Source organism: Triplophysa dalaica, chromosome 11 (genome assembly GCF_015846415.1).
Source record: "Triplophysa dalaica isolate WHDGS20190420 chromosome 11, ASM1584641v1, whole genome shotgun sequence".
Lineage (NCBI taxonomy): Eukaryota > Metazoa > Chordata > Actinopteri > Cypriniformes > Nemacheilidae > Triplophysa > Triplophysa dalaica.
The window spans coordinates 7,570,992-7,595,758 of record NC_079552.1 but is presented as its reverse complement, the minus strand read 5'-3'; the positions used below and the strand labels follow the sequence as shown (position 1 = coordinate 7,595,758).

Below are 24,767 nucleotides of genomic sequence, written 5' to 3'. Positions count from 1 at the left end.
TTATTTATATTTCGTGTCTACATTTGATTCATTGTTTGATTTGCGACCAGGGCTCTTTAATGAAGATATCGATTTATATGTATCAATGCAATACACATAACAAAATAATATACACAGAAAAAAGGAAAAAGAAACGTTTGCGACCACAAAGCTCAGTGCGCATGCGTTTAAATCGCCGCAATGCGCCTATGGGTAGTGTAGTTTTTAATCACCTCCACACTGACGAATGTTTACAACTACAAACCTGTTCGCGAACTCGTTGTAGATGGACTCGGTAGTGAAGCATTCCCTTTCACATACAGTTTGACAAAAGCGTCGACATGTTGCTTGGCAAGACTATTATCGTCACGGGGGCAAACTGTGGCATTGGCAAAGCCACGGCCACGGAGCTGCTGCGACGTCAGGGCCGGGTGATCATGGCATGTAGAGACCGAGATCGCGCAGAGAAAGCAGCCCAGGAGATCCAGCAGGAGGCCGGGCCTGACCGCGGGGAGCTCGTGATCAAACTCTTGGACCTGGCATCGCTTAAATCTGTTCGTAGCTTTTGCGAAGAGATTATCAAGGTATTTTACTGTGGGGCTGCTACATCCAACCAGTGCTCAGTTGATCATATTAGACAACTAAACCAATGTAATAGATTACACGTTTTATAGTACGAGGTAACGTTACCTGTTTACAACTAGAGGTCAGATGAACATCAATGAAGGGTGGGAGAAAGCCACTAGGTCCAACATTACCTGAATGTGCGCTCTCTCGAACTTCATTAAATGCTGGTGATAGGTGTGGGAAGAGAGGCATGGAAATAACTGAACTACGGTGCGGGGAAACAAAGCTTTGTGCTACTAGCTTTAAATGTACATACCAGGAGACTGAATATATTATATTCCCAACAAATTCTTTCATCAAAATCATTGTCATCATACGCCTAAAGTAGTAAAAAAAATGCAAATAACGTGCTTATATAAAGTTTGTAACTAAAAACCATGTAAGGCCTACAGCCATGCACTGATGCTTAGTTTTGTTATACAAATCACAGTGGTTTAATTATAGTAAAATAAGTAACTATGAATTAATTGCCATGTGTATTAACATAATTTTACAACAAATGTCACGTTAAATAGGGTGAATTCGTGGTTACCGTGGTTTTACAAAAAAATGATATAGTTATTGTTACCATAGTAAAACCATGATTAATGTCCGTCGGTAGTTCTTCCTCAGATGACCAATGTTGTTTAAAAAATAACAAATCTTCCAAATATTTTTTATCATTTAATAATTAAATTAACACTGTATGCCGTTTCAGAGATACTTAGGGCAACGTTGTTTAATCTTATCATTCCACTGATATTGCTGCACAGTGCACATGAAAAAAACTCTTTCTATCTTTCTCTGTAATATTAATCATTACACTTCTGTTATTTCTCAAACAGGAAGAGCACAGACTTGATGTCCTGATCAACAATGCTGGAATCTACCAGTGCCCTTACACCAAAACAGAAGATGGTTATGAGATGCAGTTTGGTGTCAATCATCTCGGCCACTTCTTGCTCACTAACCTCCTGTTGGACCTCCTCAAACGCTCCGCCCCAAGCCGCATCATAGTGGTGTCCTCAAAGCTCTACAAATATAGTGATATTAACTTTGATGACCTTAACAGTGAGCAGAGCTACGACAAAGCTTTCGCTTATTCGCGGAGTAAGCTAGCCAATCTCCTCTTCACGCTGGAGCTCTCCCACAAACTAGAAGAAACAGGGGTGACTGTAAACGCTCTGACCCCTGGGATTGTGAGAACTAACCTCGGCAGGCATGCCTACATCCCTCTGCTGGTGAAGCCTCTGTTTAATCTGCTTTCCTGGGCTTTCTTCAAGTCCCCAGAGCAGGGAGCGGAGACTTCTGTCTACCTGGCCTGCTCACCAGACGTGGAGGGTGTTAAAGGGAAGTGCTTTGCTAACTGCCAGGAGGAGCAACTGATGGAGAAGGCCAAAGATGAGGAGGTGGCCAAGAAACTGTGGGACATTAGTGAAGTGATGGTGGGTCTCGCAGACTGAAAGGATTTAAGCATTAGTCTAACGGTAGTCACTTACTAATGGACGCTACTCCTCTCCATCTTAAAGAACTACAACTATTTCGCATTGTTGATAGTGCTATCAAAATACAAAATAATAAAATAGCCTTTTTTACATTTTGCCATCAAGTGTTTTGGGAAGAGTGGTCTATTCAACACAAGCAACATGTACTTAACCTAACAACCACAAGAGGGAGCTTGTTTTTGCCATAATAATACACTTTTTAAATAATAATAGTACAGTGTGATTTGCATTTGTTCCTTAAGATGCCTTAAAGCACTGTAGCAAAGTTACAGTATACATTTCAAATATTTAAGTCTTTTTGCTTTGCTTTTTATCTTTAGAGTAATAGCTCAATTTAATTGAGTTACTTTCACTCAAAAAGCTTATAACCTAAATTTGTTGTTGTTGTGTGCACAGTTAACAGTTTACCCATGACAAAATAAAAAATTGAATACCAAACCTTTGTGTCGTATTTGACAGTATTATTTCGAGCTCCATCTGCTTTCCTGTTAAACATTGTTAATTCTTGTAATCACCGTAATCTGCTCTGTACCTTTTAGATTTGTTTGTTTTTCTGGGAAAACAGAAATGCTTTTAGGAGCCTTCTTGGTCCTATAAATACATAGTTTAACTAGAGCAAAGCACCGGTTATATAATTGAAAAATAGTCTGATGGTTGTTACTGAGGGGCTCATTAGCAAAATAATTTTGGAATTAGAGCAATAACCCGCTCTGCTTTCAGTTCACTTACCGTCTAATTAACCGTTCTAGGAGTTGTTACACTTTAATTCAACTACTTGCCATCTAGAAGACCCACATACAAAGAAAGTACACACTTCCCTCACAACTTGTCTCTCATGATTGCATTGAATGTTTTTCCTTAGCTGTCTCTGTGAGAATGGTTGCAGTCTTGACGGGCTCCTAATGCTTTTCCCACCTGTGTTTGCCATTAGGACTTTTTCGGGATCATTTAGAGAATGTTCCGATTGGCCAAAAAGCCCATGAGATTCATCTGATAGCTCCCCGTGAAACGGGAGGTCTCTGAGCGCTTGGCCGTAGAAACTGGAGACTGTTTGTATTTGAAATAAAGAAAATTGGGGAAATTACTAAAGTTAATGGCTTTAATGACGCGTTTAGAAACGGTGCCACATCAGCAACAGTGTGCCAAGCTGCCAAACAAGTGAAGCTTTGATTATAATCATGTTTTTTCTATTTCATCCTATTTTTTCCTACATCAGGGAGAAGAGCCGTATAGGTTTTGGAATGCACCGTAAAGCCCCTTGTATCTTATCTTGTGGTTTGGCATGATGTGAAGCATTTTTCCTGTTGTGTGGCTTTGCTCACCTCACCTCAGTTGTGAGTGCAAACCAGCAACCAGCATCATTTCCCACCATTTTTGCTAGACATCACATCCAAGTCAAACACAGAACTCCCCTCTCGTTTATTATCCTTCGTGTTTGTTTTCTGTGACAGGGGAGATATGTACACGTTAATTTCTCATAGTAAAAAGATGTTTTACTGATTGATTCTGTGCATGATGAGGCATCAGAACCTCTAGATTATCATTTTCAAACTATCATGTGGAATTTCTTTTGTCCAGTTCTCACCTGTTCACACAGCATATCTCAAATGAAAACTTATTTTAATCTGATATGAACAATATATATATATATACTGTATATAAAATGAATGACGATGCTAAATGTGATCTATTTCAAACAATGGATGAAGAATGTGGCTAAAAGGCATCCTAAGAAACTATAATGCCAACAATACTGACTGCTTGGAAACCTGGGAATAAGACCTTACCTGGGGTGCGATGATAATTAAAAAAATAAATTATTATGGTTATTACCCTGTCAGGTTAACCCCAATCTCAGATCAAACCTGTAACCTTTGTTTTTCAGGCCAGCCTGAAACGTTCTCAGAGAAGTTTCAGAGACACTTAAAGTGATAGTTCACTCAAAAATATAAATCTTGCCATCATTTACTCGCCCTCTTGTCATTATCAAACCTTCATGACCTTCTTTCTTTTCCAGAACACAAAGGAAGATGTTTTGAAGAAAGTTTGTAACCGAACCACACTTGTACCCATTCACTTCTATTGTATAGACACAAAACCAGTGCAAGTGAATGGGGGCCAGTTAACATTCTTCTAAATATCTTCTTTCGTGTGCTGAAAAAAGTCATACAGGTTTGAAACGACTAGAGGGTGAGTAAATGACGATATAATCTTTATTTTGGGGTGAACTTTAACAAGAGGTTTCAAAACTTTAGCGAAATCACTTTCAGGAGAACAAACAGAGATCTGCTGGCACAGAAGCTGCGTGTGCACGAAACAAAAACATCTTTTCAATTTATTTATTATTCTTTATTTTAGCAGGTAATTTGATTGATTGCTTGGTCTTCTGGAGTAGTGACCCGGCCGTGGGTTGTGTGTGTACAGGGCTACGGTGAAGTCTTTCCCCTGAGGTGGAGCTCTCTGTTTTGACACACTCTTCAAAACAAAACGAGTTTTCTTCGGGTTTGAAGAAATATTTTGGTCTGTAGCAGGATAAGGAAAACATTTCAGCATTTTTCTGCATTATTCCATCACATTCACACATGGAAATGATTCTTGAGGTGTAAATCTCTTCATGGGAAATGTGTAGATTTCCCGAAGTATGAAAATGAATGTTGCCAAATTTAAGCTGATAACCGAAGACTTTCATAGACAAATCACAGATTGTGCTGGCAGCGCGTTCTGGACGGTTTCCTGGGACCTGAGTGTGTATTTATCTACATGTTAACCAGACTGGTAAATCCAAGAGTTGCTCAACATAAGAACAATGTAAGGGTCAAATGGTCCCTTAGGAGGCAGCTGAGTTTCAACAACATTATTTTAAAGGCAGCTCCTGAACAAGGTGAACTGTTTGGCTTTAGCCTGCTGATATATTGTCATGCAACAGATTCGAAGATCGCAGAATTCTGATACTTCAGTTTTGTTGAATACTTTAATGTATATGAATGGTCCTTCGCCTAAAATGTTGATCAAAAACATAAACACACTCAAATGAATCTACTACATAAAAGTTGAAAAGACTTGATTTATTGCTTTACTATTGTCCTAGACACACAAATGGATAGTTTACTCAATCATTATTTTTGTGCCCTTCTTAACTCTTTAGGTAACTTTGAATAGCCCTTTAAACGGATAGTTCACCCCAAAACTCAAAATCTTTTTTGACGTTTCAAACATGCACGACTTTCTTCTGCAGAACGCAAAAGAAGATATGTTGATATGTATGACTTCTAATCTGAGAGCATGTGTGAGGGAATGGTGTAGATCAAATCATTTTACAGTAAAATCTTTAAAACGATCTATCAAGTGTGTAGAACAATTCATTAAAAGGAAGGAAGAGTCGGGAACCGGCAAACATTCAAAACATTTAATAAAGTAATATAACAGCCGGCGGCCCCTCACGGACGACCGCCGGCGAACAAAACATGAACATAAATATAAATACAAACATAACACAAGTTCGGGCCCGGTCCTCTCTCTTCGACGGTCCGGTCGCTCGTTCCTTTTATATGCTCCCTATCTCCTACGTGATTCGAGCCCGGTGTGCGCACAGCTGGTGCTAAATCATAATTACTCGAACCACGGTCTCGCCCCGCCTACTCTACTACATACCCCCATCACCCCTCACAGGCCGGGGGGTACCCCCGCGACTGTGCAAGCTCCCTCCCCCTCCCTTGGGGGGGGGGGGTGGGGTGGGGGGTATGCAGCGACGAGACGAGACTACGGAGACGGGAGCCCTCGGAGCGACCGGAAAGAGAGAGGGGAGAGAGGAAAAAAAATAGTCTGGTTCCCCGACATGCTGCCGCTCGTTCCTCAACCAGCCGAGAGGCTCTTCCTCGCGGTGCTATGCGGTGGTGCTGGACGTCCGGTGGACGGCCCGATCCTTCTCCGCCTCCTGGCGGTTGGCGATGGCTCCTCTGTGTGAGGGCATCGGCAGCGAGTCAGTCCGCCGTTTCCTGCTCCTCACCAACATGGCTGTTGGCAGCAGGATTCCGGCTCACGGCCAACGGCGCTGACTCCTCCGATCCCTCTTGGACGGCCGCCACCCCACCTTGGCCCAGAAGCATGGCAGCGAGCTCTCCGTCCTAGCCGAATCCTCGCTCCAGAACCACCGCCTCGGGCAGCCACTGGCGGACGGCCTTCGTCCACACTGCACGAACTCCTCAGCACCGCGATGCCCCTCAGCAACGAGGGCTCTCCGACAGCATGTCTCTCCTTCCTCCCGGGATTCGGCACCAATGTAATAAGACTCAATAAAAGGAACCACGGTCTCGCCCCGCCTACTCTACTACAAAGTGTTTTAAGTGAGATGAAAGCCATTAATAAAAACTCTCATTTTGTAAATCATTTTATCATGATTTACAAATCCTCATCATTGGTGTAGATAGAAATGATGGGATGGTTCTTGTCCAAGTGCTCGTCTAAGAGCAAAAACACACAACGCCTCCAATACAAGCACAACTTTAGTTTTAAATCTAAGTCTGAGATGTGCTTAGCAGGCCATGAGGAAGAAAGAATTAATTTAGGGTTTTGTACGTGGTTTTGGTTGAGTGCATGACCACGATTGAAGAACAGATAACAGAAGAGATGGACTGGCTGTAGAGAGCACCAAGACTTTTCCGGTGGCCCGGTCAACATGTGGGCCGGGTATCAAAATCAAGATATATTGTAGAGCAGCCCCAAAAAGCATATTTTCAGGCATAATGTACTGCCATTGCATTGAATTCATATTTTAAAAATAAATTTGTTGGTTGTTGGCGGTTTCACTAATTTATACTTGTTATTAAAATATATTTACACTTTCAACATCCAGTACAATACAGTGAAGGCGCATGAAGGGCAGGCAACATATCCAGGTGGGTTGGGGGATTTTCAGATCGATGCAGCCAGGAATCCCCTAATTTATTAATATATATTTTTATATATTTTGGAACCAGAATTGTACCAATATTGAAATTCAGCATCTCAAAATAACTGTTCAATAATAGACTCATAGACCAACAGTCTCCTTTGAAAACCGCAGAATCTCTGAAAAGGAGCAATATCTAAAAGCAACTCCCTGCTTGCGGTTCAACATACTGTGAGCTGTTGCATACTGCCAGACAGAATCCACGTTCCACTGAAATCATGAATTACCCCATCAGAAAAGCCAGAGGTGGCCAGAGCCGCAGATTAGGAGCAAAATTGGTAGCAGGTTTGAGGAAATGCTCCCAAATACCAGCAATTGTGCAACTGTGGGTGGTCTCGGCTTCTTCGTTGAGTTCCAATGCTGCATTGTGAACCAAACTCAGGTGTTTTTGTAAACAGGGGTCATTTGTTATGATTATTCCAGCTTCTGTTTTCCTAGATGGACCAGATCTTCGTTATTCCAGAAGAATCTCTCCCATTTCCGTCATTCACACCTTTCCTTGCTTTACCACTCTTTCTCTACTCACTCATTTGGCCTCTCTCTGTTTCTCTTTATGATTAATATGCGGGTTATTTATCTCTGTCTGTCATCATCTCACTTAATGTTGACTGGCCGTATGCCAGATCCACCACGAGCAGAGCGAGAGAGAGAGACAGCCAAGCATGTTTGGTTTGGCCCCCTGTCCTCCTCTTGTCCACCATCTCTCTCCGGAGCGCCCAGAAGATTCTCCCGTCTGAACTCCTCAACCTTTGGCCTTGTTCGCAACAAATTACTTCTCTCTGCCGTTTCTCATGTGCTTATTGCAGCTCAGTGTTGGGTGGCCATTAATAACAGGGAGGGTTAAAGTGGACCTCTTGCTGAGTGATAGGAGCGCTAAAGCTCAGATCAGCTTCCCATCCTACAGATGCACGCAGAAACAAATTCACATGTGCGCTTTCTGCCCCAAACACACACACTTGTCACACGGGGATGCACGCAAGCACTTTTCTGATTCGAAATTCTGTTTTAAGGAAGTGAAAATGATTGCAACTTCCGGTTCACGGGAACTTTAAAAGTACTCTAAAACTCTAAAATATAACTTTAAAAATAAAAGTTTAAGCATTTCTGTTCATTGTAATTCAATTAAATATAACCCAAATATCATATGAAAACCTTAATGCGATATCAAACGTCCTGATCGCTTCATGTCGCCTTAATGATGACTTTTAAGATCTGTACTTGTCCACCCTCTACGTTGTAAACAAACAGGTGTCCATTCACTTTTTGAGATTGTGCATACGTCAATCATGCGACATGAAGTGCGATCAGGAGGTTCGGCAGAAGCTGTTGAAAACTCCTTATAATTTTATAAATGACATCCAGTTTGTTGCAAATAACATCATTTCGATTCAAAATATTTGATCAGGAATCGCTGGGATCATGCTTCTGTTGAATATATGTGCTTGTAGAACTCATGGACCCCATTCACATCCATTACATGATGCAGAGAGGTCTGCGGATTTATAAAAAATCTTCTATATTGTTCTACTCTAAAATGTCACCTACATCTTGGATGGCCTGAGTAAATAAACAACAAATTTGAATTCTAGGATGAACTATTGCTTTAAACCAAAAAAATGAAATGATGCCTCACTAATAAACTGAAATAAGTTTGGGACAAGTTGAGACACTTAAATAAATGAATAAAAAATATAAATAAACTAAAACTGAAACGGATGTTTTTTTTTATTATACGGCAACATATTTTTTTATAAATACTAAAATTACCTAAGCACATATGAAAATGCTAAAATATTAACATGAAACCTAAAAAAACGAACTCAATCCCAGAATGCACTGAGACGAGCACAGTCAAAGAAATCCATCATGGCTCTCAAAAGCAAAATAAACTATCAAAAACTGCTTATAATTTAGTTAAATATATAAATTAAAATACTTGTATATCTTTAAATTTGTATTTTTGTGCTTTGTAAATTTATGCTAATATTATGATCAATACCTAACCGACATGGAAATCTGTTGAGTCATGTGTGTTCAGTGCTTTTTATAAAACTTGTTACTTTTCGATAAATCATTCTTCCCCATTCATTCACTACTTCTATTTTTCTTTAAAAGAACATATATGTGCATGCGTGCATTCTGAAAAACATCATATGCTGTGTCTTCTGCACTCTCCAGAAACATCAACACTCATTAATCTTCATCTGCCTGCTGTAGGGTCCTCTCACCGTTCTGATGTGTTCTGATAGTCTAATGTTCTAAGGAACCCCAGAAGAGAGAACGAGTCTCCTTCAATGATCACTGGAATTAATCAGCTGAAGCAAACAGAAAGCAGAAAACACACAAGAGCCCTCTGGGAACAGAACAACAGACCAGATGCCATCAGAGTCACTTATGATGGGACGCAGAGGTTCTGAGAACAGCAGGATGGGGGAATGTGTGTGTGTGTTTGGGGGGGATGTCTTTGATCCCTGACATCAGCAGAAACAAGCGCTGGAATACTGTCTGTCTGTATCTGCTGTACACTAAAACCACAGGATAATTAGGTTCTGCTGCCTCTCAGGGAGCAGGACACAGCTGTTAGCTGCAGGTCTCGCTGTTTCAAACAGAGATGCACTCGCTGCTTATTTATCAATAATAGTTTCATCCTCTCTGTCACACTGAGCATCATCGAAATGCTATTTATTGTTATTCGCAGTCAGATTGAGTCTGTCAGGGGGCCTGACTTCACTAAACCAGAGCAGCCTGCTTAGTGTCTCTGTCCCCAGAACACTCCACAAAGGAGCCAGGACTCCATACATCACAGGAGCCAGACATGTAGGGTGGGAGGGGTGATCGCTTTAAACGTTTAACTAATAGTTTTTTCTTTGTCCTTGTGGTTTATGTAAGTCAGAACACACTTTCTCATTCTTCATATTACTTCTTTTAACAGTATAGCGCGTAACAAAGTATTATAACTAAAAAGCATGTGTTGTAATAGTATTGGAATTAAGTTTATATGATGCGTTTAAAACAGGTTTAAAGTTCCTGGGGACTCACTTTCTATTCATTCCATGCATATAAATATACACACAAATCTTGAAATAACAAAGTAAACATAGAAGAGTCATGGCACTGAACAATGAATCCAAACTCAAATGCGAACCACCTGAAATCTTGAATAAATCTACGCTGAACATAACCTTAATTATCCTGTAAAGCTACAAGATACTACAGACCAAAAGTAATTTATTGATACAATCCGTCAACATCTGAATAAATACACTGTTATCGGTCTTAAGTTATTTTTTACCTGCAATCACTGTGTTTAATCCTCAAAATCATTCTTATTGACAACTGTGTATCCTAAATCACAGACACCTGAGTTCAAGGCAAGCACCTTTCCTATAAAAACACAATGGATCCCACTGCAGCCGAAGTCAATGAGGTCACAAACCACTTAGAAAACGAGTGGAGAGACTAGAGGTACCTCTCCTCTGGTTTGCTTATCTTTAAAGATTTATGTCATGTTCTTTTTCCTTCTCTCCCTGTAACGCTCCTCTGTTGTCTCCTGCAGATGTTTCCAGTTTACATAGCAGAGGGTGGGCACAGTGTCGGGCAGCAGGCTGACCTCCCACCTGCGACTCTGACCTTTGCCCCTCGCAGCTCTCGGAGAGAGCCGGGACACCTGATGACCTGACCTCTGTGCAAGCAGCGTGACAGACTGTGGCGTTGTGATTACGGTAGAAGCAGAAGGGAGCAGCTGAGGCCTATTTGATTTCTTGAGAGCAAATGTATAGCACATACATGCTTTGACTCTCATTATAGCTAGGCATGGGGCGCCCTCTAAAGGTAAGAAAAAAATTACAGCTGAATGGTAAAACGAATATGAGAGGAAAAGGGTATAGGGGAGGGTGTGGCATTTATGATTTAGGTTTGAAATAAATAAGATAAGATAATGAATGTGGGAAGAACAGGTGGAGAAAATAAAATAAATATGCTTTGATAATATGTTGTGCATCAGAATCAAAATCAGATGATGAGAAACAATTATGAAAAAGAACATCAAGAAGGATCCTTAATGTCTTAAAACAATAAACATTTATGGGACATGCATTTATTATGACAATGTTTTGGACACCAACTGAAGTGAAATTATAGCTAACACATTTTATCAACACCGAAAATCGACACATAAAAATTCAAAGTAAAAAAAAGATGTCTGGGCCTGTTTATAACCAAGACCTATTAAAACAGATAACACAATTCATGCACACACAGCTGACAGTAAAAACACAGAACACCTCTTAAGTGAAGCCTGGGGGATTATAGGGAAAAAACTTGTTTCTGCCCGAGGAATGAAAATCAGATCGTGCAGATGGAAAGAAACAGCTCATTTTTTCCATGTAATCATCACTCAAAGACGTGCCAGAGAATTCTGATTATTTGTTTATGACAAGAACAAGACCAAAAAAAGGGTCTTGGCGTGTTGTCGAGTAAATATGTGGTCTAATAAAGAACAGAATGAGTCTGAATTTGGACTTGGCCGTAATGCCATGTCTAATGGTTTGACATCAGTTTAACAGTCTCTGATGTCATGGTAAATATTCACATTACATCAAGAGGATGTGTTCCTGCACCAGTATAAACATGATTCCTGTCTATCTAAACAAGTCGAAATGGGCACAGAGCCAAGAGTATTAGCATTAAAGTGGCTGTAAAAGAACAGACTAGTCTAATGACCTGGATTTGGACCAGTGCACCTGCAAAAGTGAACTGAAAAATACACACACTTACATTTAATTAATGTAAACACACCGAATCTAAACACATTCTGACACTTCTTTGACAAACTTGGTTTAATGGTGTTGTCTGGTTCTGTCTTGCAATAGGAAAGAACACGCACAACAAGTTGAAAACACATGCTATATGTATGTCTATGTACATACACATACAATTACTGTAGTGTATACCCAACAGACGTCAAATTTAATTTTCAACTTTGACTCAACATGTTCAGTCAAGTTATGATGGAGTTTGGGCTAAGTGATTCTAGAATGCATTGCATACTTCAGGACTGGATAATGAGAGTAAAGGACTCTAAAGCATTTCTCTGTGAGAACAGGCTCATCAAAATCTTATACGTTATTTTGGTCAGAAGGCATTACTGTACATTCAAATGGTTCTATCAGCTGTTTCATAAAAGTTATGTATAGTATGCTTGGTTTGTGTGTAAAGTTGCTAGATAGTTAACCACAGATCAAATCAGTTTAGACATTTTTTTAGATTGGTCAATTAATTTAGATTCATTTCAGAAGAATTTACATGTACATTTTACGTAAAGAATTTGATTTAAACGTGTGGAACCATTCTCAATGATTGAATCAAGTTCAGCCAAAGTGTTATTTTTTAAGTAAGCGCTCCCATTCATGCAAATACATCACTAATACATTTTCAGTATGTTCCCTGTTGGCCAAATGCTGTGTTTATTTTGTTATTATCAGTTTAAAAAAATAAGTTCACACCAGCTGATTGTCTATCAGTCTCCATCTTTCTTCCTCCCTTTTCGTGTCTGATTTATTTTCCATTTCTAAGCTTGAAAATTTGGACAATCGTTTGCTACACTTTTTCACTGCCAAACATTTAAATTCACAACACATGGAGCTAAATAGAACTCTTCCCATTACTGTACAATACACATACACACACAAACACACTCACAGGCCTACTGTATAAATATAGTAATATATAATATAATAGTAATTAAAAAAAGGTCAGTTCTGTTCCTATGATCTGTTTGGTTGAGCAGAGTTCTAAGCCTTTATAAAATACCCCCATATAAAAACGGCTGACCGCATTATATAGCCTAAATATCACTATATTTACTTTATTTCATGAATCCTTGCTATGCATGTGGAATAACCACTTTGCGTAGTTTTTGCCACTATGATATATTTAAATATTTTTCTATATTTCTGTCATTTTAAAACTGGAGATGTTCTGAGCCTGTCTGAGAAATCCATTATCAGACAGAGTGGTGTATTTTAGCACAATCTTTGTAGGATTCGATGGAAAGTCTGCATTATCAGACAAAGTCAGAAAAGAGTTTTGTAACACATTTTAGCAATTTTCTTTATATAATCTCATTATGAGCCAAATGGTATAGGTCTAATACATTTTGTTCCTCACTGCAGGATAACAGTACAATGATGAGAACATCGATAATGTTGCTTTCTGAGTGATGCAGACTTCTGATGTGTCTCCTCTGTCCTGTTTAAAAGCACTTTACTGTCATCTAGTGGACATTTATGATACTTTGGTCATACAGTATGTCAACTTTATTCATATCCATGTTCGAAGGAACATTCTGCATATGCTTGCATGTGGCCTATAATTTATAATTAAGAACAGCTTCTGACACAAACATTTTCAAAAAGACGTAAATCTATCCTAATTTTTTGTTAAACACGACACTCTTTTCATTACACTTGACTGAATTTACGCTTCTCATGTTTTCGATGACCACAAACATGCCTAATCTTGCTTTTCCTCATTTGCAACTATCAATGTTTCCCCCCATGGTTCTCAGATCACACCACACTCTTATTGGAGCAAAAACAATGCTTTCTTCTGCCTTGCCAAGCACTCAAGAGTTATTAAGTTCAGCATGGCACATTGCCCACTCATTCTTAATCCAGAAATGGTGATCCCTAATGCAAGATGGATGAAGCCATTTCTATCAAATCAGCATTTTCTAGAAGGGCTCATGAGTTCATTCTATCATTCCATCACCCCTCACAGACACTGATACCGAAGAGACCTGCTGCAGCTGTATGGGACATTTAAAGTATATAAAATGTGATCCTTGTTTAAAACCAACAGAATTAACTATAGTGTTTTTAGTGTGTCGTTGATATTAAACATTTTGTACTGAATTAAAAGTTTTAGTCAATTTCTATACAGAAATCAACCCCAGTGGGAAAAATAAATATGCATGTTATTCATTAATACAAAACCAACAACCAGCCCGTAAACTCTTCTGTGCACTCATAAGGCAGAAGGGCAAAGAGAATACATGTGAGATTGATGATTCAGTTAAACTATATTAAAGGATTATCACATTTGACATTTACTGGTTATCAGAATTCAGATCTGCTGCCACATGAGCTTTCCTGTTAATAAAGCAGGAAAAATGAACAATTGTGAACATAAATCTGAACTCCGCTGTGCAGTTTTTTGTCCCCTACAGAATTGATTTATCACTATCAGCAAAAACACATCTTGCAATTTGATCTTGCAACTTGATAACTGCAGTGTGTTCCTCTCTCCACACACACACGCGTGCACGCTTTGTGTTGTTTTATTATTGCAAACTACATTACAATACCTACATTTTTAAATTACAAAAAAGTTGACCATGACACACTTTTTTTTCTGTTTTTTACTTTCCCTTAAAAGGCTTACCAAGCAGTTTTGTTCTTTAACTTTACTCTTTTTCATCTCTCCACTTTTCCTTCTTTCTTCCACTGAATTATTCACCAATATCGGTTTCCATTGTGGTTCATCCTTCCCTAGTCTTTTCTCTTGTTTTTTTCTGTGATTTAGTAAGTTAAACGCCTCTATTCGGCCTGCCAGAGTAATTCACCTGCACTATATCATAAAGTGTAGACTCAGCATGTCTGTTAATCCTTTCAGAACTAAAACACACCACAGAGATCAACTCATCCTAAAGTAGCTCTGGGGCTCATGCTACAGCATGAATATATTACACTCAAATGGTGTACTCGCAGGAGACTAACAATGCTGTTCAGGATAATCAAATGCAATTTAATGATTACATTACAGATACACTGAGACACAATAGTCTTTCCAAATGCTGAGTGTGTATGTTCATCCCTTGCGGTTTTCTTTTTTTAAGTAATGGAGAAAGAAATATAGTATCTGGATTTTTTGTTTCTTCAAAGAGTCATCATATGAACAGTTCTCTCCTTTATCTATTCTTTCTCTTTAGCTGATCCATTCACCTTTCACCTCCTCCATTTCTGTCCTTCACCTCTCTTCTTCTCAATTTCCCTCATTTAACTCTCTTTATTCCATTTTTTCCCCTAAAATTTTTCTTCATTCCTCTCCTTTAATTATGCATCCATTAAAAGTCACACCGAACATTTCATCACTACTTTTAACCTTTTATAGAGGTCCCAATAACTACAATATCCATTGACATTACATTTACATTTGGCAGACGTTTTATCTAAAGCGACTTACATTGCATTTGGTTATACATTTGTATCTGTGCAATCCCTGGGATCGAACCCATGACCTTGGTGTAGCTATCACCATGCTCTAACCACAAAGCAACAGGATAGCTAAAGGTACTAGTTGTTTTTTATATTACATTTAGCACAGAATTAAAGCATAATCTAGTCCAGTCTCTGTTCCGGGTACACTGTAATGACAGCTAATGGCCATTAAGGAAGGTCTGTCAGCCTCGATCAATGTAAAACACACCCGTACCTGACAGATAATCATAGAGTGTGATGCAAACAGGGCAGAAGGGCAATTTTTATCTTTAGAGTGCAGCAGTAATGTGCATTATACCGTGTCCTGCAAACACAAACACATACTTATAGTCTCTTCTGGATGTGAAGGTCAGTGACACACACACACACTCACAGATCAATCAAAGAAAACCATCCCACATACACCTTTAATGTCACCCATTTTCTGTATTACAATGTCTTTGTGTGTCATTGTCCATGACGCCCACCATCGTGATATTACATTTCAATTTTAATATACTGTCATGGCATAATCACACAGAGGACACCTTTCTAATCTCAATTAGTCATCTATTGCACCAGAATAAGTGGGGCATTATTATAATCAGAATAAACACACTGGTATGATGTAGACATAACATGAACACCATTAAAAAATGTGTCCCTCCGAATTTATGATTAAAATGTAATCTCTTCCAACTGACATAACATAACTGCCTTGATTTAGATATAAATTTAAGGTAGAGGTCCTTTCTGTTATTAAGATGATGAAATACGCAGCGACACTTTAGACAAACTGCGTTGTAACTGCTGTCAAGTGCGTTAAACGCATGCGACAGGCGGGGCCCCGTTTCAGCGGAGAGGTCGATTGAGTCATGACACCGATCGTCATTGCCGATTGAGCACGAGCCGGAACGATCTGAGCGACTTCTGAGCACATCGCGCGCTGTATTTCCCGGACGTCCGCGAGTAGATTTACTGCGCGCAGTTGCGCGTGACCTGCGCGCGATGAAATTAACAGCAGTCGATCATCTTTACATCTTCTCAATTTGGCAAAGGAGTGGAGAGCGAGGATGGGATGGAGGAGATAAAAGAGCAGGGGACAGTGAATGTCTTTTTTATTGGAGGCAAAATAAACAGCGCGCGTGTGTTTTGATGACCGTGCAGGTTTCCACATGAATAATGCACCGCCATTATTTTGAGATATCGACAATCTCAGCGACTTTTTGCTGAGATCTGCAAGGATGTATCAACTCATCACATCTGTCTCCCTCTGGTCATTACTGTAACTGCAATCTCAAGGTGACAAATATCAAAAAAAGGGAAGAAATAGAGATTCGACCAATTGTAAATAATCATTTTATTAACCTCAAGGCTGAGTACATTTTTTTTTAAAAAGTTTAAAACCTTAAAAGTTGTTTGAGGTCCCCTATGTGCCACATCCTCTGGTTGAGAACTGATTTAGTGTGGGCATGGCTCAGACAGGAGGCTGGTGCTATCACAGAATACTAAAGCTTAAAAACTGGCATTCTGATGGATTGAAGTGATGGATGTGGATGGATTAGACAGTTTTAGGACGACATATGTTTATAAAAGACAGACCCTTTCTTCAATTCATCATTGATTTATCAAATCGCATTTGGGCGTAAATCATGATTTAAAACTCCTCTCCTACCTAAGGGTTCCATATTATAACAGTTTAAATTTCTTTACACCACTAAAATCATTACTCATTACACGATTAACAGGTGAGTGCCCTACAGGTGATAAGATAATTGGCCAGTCCACAAGAATATCATCCAGCCATACAAAAATCTTCAAGGAAAATCTTAATGTCATCTCCTCAGGCACTTAAGAATTCAATAAGAATTCAGACTTGTGCAAAAAGTAAAACAGATGCTGTTTAGTGTGTTTCTAACAAACTATAATTCTCAGCCATTCCACAGAGATAACAGACAATTCTCATGAGGTGAACACCTCTGAGGGACGGTAACGCAGCCTGACCAAAGGTGAATTCTTTGACATGGAGTAGATCAATACAATCATGTTTCATTCTGGCCCAATAAGACTTTCCAAGTCGCAGATATAACCTGAACACCCAACTAAATCTTAAGGATTAGGTTTAATCGTGACCGTTTTCAAAAAATGCTGAACAAATGGTAAATTGTTGTCAAATATTTCGTGTTTTAGTACCTCTTTGCATCTGATAAACTTCAACGTGGATTTAAGCTTTGATTTAAACCCTATTCTTCTATTTATCACTTGAGAATATGTGCAAGACTGCAAAACTTTTTGGGTTTTTTAGAATAATTTCCTATAAAACATTTTTGTAAAAGCACTCTGTCAATTCGGTTCATTAGCAGGTCAACCCAACTGTCCTTCCTTCCTCGTTCACAACAAAATCGACCAAGCCAGAGTTGATGGCTTGTACCAAGACTGTACACGGTTTTGCTTTTCTTAAACACAGAGAGTGGAACAGGAGAAAGGGGACATCAGAAGGACAAAGTTTTGATTTAACAGTCTGAACATACAGTCTTTTTTGCATGAGATTAATGAAACTAGAAACTTCACTCATAATAAAATTTCTTTAAAAAGGCCAAATCATACGCTGTGGTAAAAGGATGCTGTTTACAGGAAGAAGAGTTGAATGTGTACTTGTTCGAGTACTTGAAGTTCTGGCAGCCCTTTTAAATAAAAAATTGGGGCCATTTGCACATGTTTTGTTACCCTGGTGACCAAATGATGTTAAGAAAGAAGCAGCTGATTTTGGCAGATGTGCAGACTATAGGCTTAAGTGTTCCAACCTCAATGGATCTATAAACCGTATAACAAACCACAATAAATGAACAAATGAATAAATATATATTTTTCAAATTTCATTAAAGAATTGTGTCCAAAATGAATCATCCATAATGAGCATTTCATGACCAAAATACAAATTCATTCGTACACTCTAAAAAATGCTGGGTTATTTGTTTAACCCAACAGCTGGGTTGAGCCTGTTGGGTCATTTTGTTGGGTTATTTTCTTAGTGTTGGGTCATTTTTTAAGTAACCCAAACGCTGGGTTACCAGTCTGGTCCAATTGAGTGACAGTTGAGAGAGTAAACCCCTCCCACTCCTCTACGCATCAGACAAACTTTACCTTCGCGGGCATTTTGATCCACTTCATCTCGGAAAGTTGTTATTCGGAGAATAAAAGGTATGTTTTACGAGTTTTTAATGTATAAAACTATAACTGTACAAAAAAATGCAAAAGTATGCAAAATTCGGCTGTTCGCATTAGGTTTGAAAGTAACGTTACAATCTAGCTTCGTTAGCTTTGGATAGCTAGTCTGTAACGTTATGCCCACGTTGTTCTAATTTACAGCTTTTTAATCATTTAAACTTCCTTTTTGGTGAACATTTCCTCTGAAATGTGTGACTTGTGTGAGGAATTTAGTTCAGTAATTTACGCAACTTGATATTAGTTTAAGGTCGACACGAGAGCGTCGTGGCAAAAGCAAACATCCAGCTCATTTTTTTTTATAAATACCGCTAATGTTCGGTGACGGAACTTAGATTTAAGAGTCTTTTAGACGAGAATTTTGTTGTTAAGAAATCAAATACGTGAATTATATATAAACATAACGCCTCTTTGAGATTTTGTTAAGACGCTGTCGGAGGTGTGAGCTTCAGGCTGTCAGCGGTCGTGTCTCCGTGGAGAGCAGCTCTATCTCGGCCATTGCTTCGGGAATAGCCGCTGGCTCTTATAACGTTAGTGGTTAACAATGCGATATAGTTAATTTTGGGTATATGAGACGAACATTTGTTGCTCTTTTTAGACTTATACTTATTCCCGAGTGTGTCGAATTAGTGAAGGGTTGTTTTAACGTTTATAATATTATTTTTTCAGACTGTATTTCGCTTTCTGTACTATATCCCACTCTTCTTTTTTCCCCCACTGACAGGTTGCAGAATAACAGCTAATATTAATGGATCATTCTATTCAAGAGAATGTCAACTGGAACTTGGATGTTTTCATAACAGACTTAAAGGTAAACATTATTTAGGTAAAATGTTAATGTACTTCTTTATATGCTTATTATAATCCATTGTGCTCTGGGTTGGCCAGTTTCCTTACATTCTTCTCTTGTCTCTTTTCTTGTCTCTTTATAGATGAAAAAATTGATAAAGAAACCCTCCTGCTGGACATCCACTTCCAAAAGTGCACACCACACTGTTGTCTACAACTCCCAGGAAAAGAATCCTCTTCAGTAAGACTGCTCCGTGGATATTTTAGGTTAAGCAGTGCTGAAACCGAAAGAACTAACACTATTTAATATGTTTTGTGAGTTTATATGAAGAGGAAAGTTACGGTGTCCCTTTTTCACATCCATAACGCTTGTTTATTTCTTTTTTTATAGAAAACTTGTGCATAGACTTATATTTTAACATATAAATGCGGTTCTATTAACAAGGGTTTAGTAAAATACTTTTTATAGTGTTTTGAAGTGTTAAGTTGTCTAACTATTTATATTTACTTGTGCCACTTTAATAACCTTGTTAAATGTATATGTTAAAATCTAAACTAATGTAATTTATTGAAATTAATTTTCTTTAAATATGTATAAACATACATTTCATCAAAGTGTTTTATATGCCATTTTATTGTTCATTGAGCATAACATATTGCATGTTTTTATGAATTCCTTTTGTCTTGCATTTTGATCCTTAATAAAACTATTGATTCTTACTGATGCCTCGAGTATTTCTCTGTGATTTTGTTATTATTATTTTTAAACATTTCGGGTTTGTTTTAAACCATCAATGTAATTTTTAAGCAAAAGTTGATTTAAATAAAACAACCCAGCATGTTGGGTCAAAGATTTAACCCAACTGGCTGGGTTAAAATAACCCAACGCTGGGTTTGTCCATATTTGACCCAATGTTGGGTTACCAAAATAACCCAAATTGGGTTGTTTTAACCCAGCCTTTTTTTAGAGTGTATATGACTGTAATCTCCGAAATTGAGAGTAATATCTATACTTGAATAGAACTCTGCATACATTTTCCGCTCCATCATGAAATGGTTTAGTGATTCTAGTGTAAAGCAACTTGAATGGCCTCGACTTGCCTCAAAGCCAGAACTTGAACCAAAATCAATCCCTGCAGTCTTGTTCCAACATGGTGTTCAGGTGTCTACATACACTCAGTCATGCAATTCAACATGCAACAGAAGATACAAAATATAAAAGAGTTGTCACCTGACATCACAATAAAGTGTATATATCCATCAGTGCTTTAGACATGATGGATACTTAGCCACAGAATAAGACAGGCTCTTAATTTTAACCATTGTTCTTGAAACACTTTTCAAGCCAACTATTGAAAATCTATAATGTTTCATTAGAAGCAGTGCAGGGCTAATCAATCCGTCCCGCTGTTCTCAACTCAAGCTTCTCTTGAGCAAATCTGTAACTGTAGAGGCCCTGCATCAGATACTCCACACACAGGCTGTCACAGCTTATTCAGCAGATCCTTGTGTAAGCTTGATGCACAAACAGATCAAAATGTTGCTCCAAAGAAAGGTTACACATTAATTCAAATGTTAACAACAAAGTTTTCAAATGAATTCTTAATGCAAAAGGGAAGTTACTACACTAACGCCCTGTTTCACAGACAAGGTTTTAGTGTAGTCCCAGACAAAAATGAATGTGTGATCTGTCTTTTATCTTGAGATGCACACCAGTAATATAATTTTATAAAAGGGACATAAATATCTTAATTCAATGAAGGCATTCATAATGTTGCTGTCATTCCAAAACTTTGAATCTCCAAATATTTTTATCAGGAAATGGAAAACACACCATACTTTTTAATTGGGTTGACAAGCCCTTTTTGAAACTTTTAAAGGGTCAAATATTAGCAAACCCCAGTGACAAACATAAAGGGTGCCTAATAATAATAAATTATGAGAAAAAATTAAAATCACGAAATATTTAGAATACAATTTTTCAGAAGGACAACAGCGATAAAGAATGGATCATTATAAACAACAGTTTCAAGTAGATTTTCTAGTAAGAACAACTTTGTTGGAGAAAACAAATTAGATATGTGACCCTGGACAACAAAACCAATCTTGGGTCAATTTTTCGAGATTGAGATCATTACATAATCTGAAACCTGAAAAAATAAGGTTTCTATTGATTTATGAGTTGTTAAAATAGGACAATATCTGGCAGAAATACAACCGTTTAAAACTCAAGAATCTGAGAATGCAAAGATATCAAAATATTGAGACAAATGCGTTTGAAGTTGTTAATCAGGGCCACTGCTGCAGTCCATCCATTCACAAAAATAAAGTTTTATATATTTAATGTAGGAAATTAAAAAATATCTTCATGGAAGATGATCTTTACTTAATATCCTTATGCTTTTTGGCATAAAAGAAAAATCTATAATTCTGACCAATAAACTGTATTTTTGTCTTTTACTAAAAATGTTTCGGTGCTTAAGACTGGTTTTGTGATCCAGGGTCACATATGAGAACATTATGTATGTTTTTTAAATATTATCAAACCTCCAATACATAACAGTGTTAAGTGATGTCTTACTAAAACTCACAGTCTTTACAAAGTTAATTAGGACTATTAATGGATGGTTTAATGAACTTTTGAAATACGGGGACTTTGACTTTATGTTTAAATCCATTTATCTCCTCTGGCCACGTATTACCTCTCTAATCTTAATAAGGTTAAAAAATACTGAACCTTCTTTCTCACTCCTTCTCTCACTCTCACACACATTGTGTAGCACAGAGGCGCCATTTGTGTCACATTTACTATTTCTAATGTTCACTTATGCCACTAAAAGCCACTCTAATTGACATTGCAGAGCTTAGAAATGAAATCTGTTAAATCTGATCTAAAACCCATCACATGCTACACTTTGTAGGGTCAATGGATTTATAAAACTTTTCTGGTTATGGGATTTTAGAGACGAAGAGGGTCTCAGAACGCATCTGTACTTGGGTTAATGACTTAATCAGGTTTAATATACTGTACTTTGCAGGCAGTTTAGCAGTGCGAAATGTCCAAGCTTCTCAGTGACGTTAAATCTCAAATCAGAACTCTATCCGTGGCAAACTCTGTATGCTGCTTTGCAATGACATTGAACAACTTATAACAAAATTTATTGTTTGATCCTCAAAAATGTAGCTTACCATATCACAATATGAATGGCTTAATGTTATTTATGTGAAGCTCTTTGTACTTTATCTATGGTGGACCACATTTGTGTAATGAATGAAAGTCTTTTAATGAACTTGCTTTGTTAGTCAATGGCCATTCAAAGGTGACGCTACAGTTTTGTTTTTGGACTTGATTTAAATCACTATAGGGAAAAGCTTTAAAAGAGGATCATTAAAAGAGGTTTGTTAAAATCAAAGAAGTTCTGTGAGAAAAATGGCCTCTGTTTAAATCAGATCTTGTTTAATAGAGCCCTTTCGTCTCTGCCTGGCATGTCCTAAATCCTGAAAAATAGTTAAATGAATTGGACTTTCAACTTTTTAACTTCAAAAAATACTAATGACTAATTAATTGATAAGAATAAATATTATGAATTAATAATAAAAAAGAAGTATGTGAGTAAAATTAAAGATGTGTGTTAGATCATACTGCATAAGGAATCATGGACGAGTCTAAACCAAAATGGGCATAATCTATAAAACAGTATATAGAGTCTAGACAACAATTAGACCTAAAGAAATTATATTCTCAAAAATGGACTCAACTTGTGCTTTAAATGCTTGCAAACTACAAGCATATCAATTACTGTCATATGCTATGCCCTGTCACTAAAAGAAGGCATCATGTTTGAATAAATGTCACAGCTAGAGGTTTTTTTAAGATATTTCTTTTTTCTTTTTGTAAACAACCAGCTGAAAGTGTTCAAATCCCAATGTTAGTAGTTTTTATATCAGACTATCGGGCAATTACCATCAGTTCTTCGTCTACATCTGGCCTTTTTGTACAAATGAGAGGTTGTTCAGCTTGAATGGAGATAAACATTTTGCTTAATGCTGACAGAGACTTATTCCCAAATGCAATGTGACTGACAGCCTCGTATCTTCATAGTGTACAGTACAGAAAGATTTTGTGAAGAAAATGTATTTTTATGCTGTCGAGCACATTCATCACTTAAAGCCATTTAGCCAGAATTCTACAAAAAAGTTACAAAGCCACAGACTGTACCTGATCCTTAATGTCTCGTTGTTGAGTTGGTAGAAAATGCTTCTCTATTCAGACAGAACTACATAAAAATCTGTGTTAATTATGGCCACAACCAAACAAAAACCTAAAGGGTTTGTTCTGTAATTGCATCTTTAAATTTTCTTTCTGACCCAAATTACCCTCCAAACCTGATAAAAAGGCAATCCAAATAACCCACGGCTGTTTGCGCACTGCATAGACAATTTCCCCTGAAGATAAATGCAGAGCTATAATGCTTGGTTGGGAATAAATACAAAATGAGGTGCAAGTTTAGTTTTCCCTCTGAGGTAATAGAACAAACAAAGGCAGAGCGTGGCCACACCTGCAGAGGGTTTTAAGATGTAAGGCCAATTATAAACTGAGTGTTTTTCCATCTTCGCTTAAAAAAATTGCGTCCACACGAAAACGCAAAAACGCTACGAAGCACTGTAAAGAGCATGCCAAACCAACAGGTGGTGATACAACTCTAACCATAAAGCTTTGTTAGCCAATCAGAAGCTTAGAATCTGACGTCAACCAAAGGATAAAGTCATACGACAAATCTCCGATTCACAATCTTCATGATAACACTGAAACTGGAGTTTCTAAAAATCTTCATCCTAGCAGGGAGTTCACAAAGAAGTTCAATTTCATTGACCGGGTGTGGACGAACAGCTTTTTTTTTGTTTTGAAAATAACTGTGTTCGTAGTGACACAGGTAGTGATTCTGCAGCTCAACTGGTTATTTTTAGGAAGCCTAACTGCATCAAAATAAAGTACATGTAACTTTATAAAAATACTAATGTTGCCAAGGGCTGCAGTATGTTACAAACATGTGTGGCCTCTTTAAGAGACTTCTCTCCCGTTCTTGCGATACAGTGCACTGACTCTGGATGCGAGGCTCAGAGAAATGAGATGAACCTGTAAGGACTGGAGAAGGGCTCTGTGTTGTTGTCCTCATCATGGTCGGCTTTTAATATGGGGCACAGGAACCGGAACCGGAACCGATGTCAAAGGGGTCGACGGTGTTACCAACAACCCACCCTGCGAGATGGGTGTATCAAGAAAGCGGACATCTGCGCAAGGTTCAGCCGGGGGTGTCTCTCCTGGACCACTACCTCCGGAACCGCCGAGACGCCCAGGGGAAGGTCTCTACGTCGTAGATCCGGCAATGTAGAAGAAGAATTTGTTGAATTCGTTTTGTTCGTAGTCATGAGCGAAGGCTCTGAAGAACAAAAGGT

General features: G+C 38.2%; 1 protein-coding gene and 1 long non-coding RNA gene across 2 annotated transcripts; both read left to right on the top strand.

Annotated features, from left to right (window-relative positions):
- The first annotated feature begins 206 nt into the window (after window positions 1-206).
- Window positions 207-2,522, top strand: rdh14a (retinol dehydrogenase 14a). The gene is made up of 2 exons (XM_056760283.1): window positions 207-563; window positions 1,431-2,522. The coding sequence occupies exons 1-2, from the start codon at window positions 321-323 to the stop codon at window positions 2,046-2,048; spliced, it is 861 nt and encodes a 286-aa protein (XP_056616261.1). The 5' UTR covers window positions 207-320; the 3' UTR covers window positions 2,049-2,522.
- A 15,831-nt stretch (window positions 2,523-18,353) lies between these two features.
- On the top strand, window positions 18,354-20,237 carry LOC130432071 (uncharacterized). Its single transcript, XR_008908403.1, has 3 exons — window positions 18,354-18,497; window positions 19,246-19,332; window positions 19,454-20,237. It is a non-coding gene; the product is annotated as an uncharacterized LOC130432071 (long non-coding RNA).
- The last annotated feature ends 4,530 nt before the right edge of the window (window positions 20,238-24,767 follow it).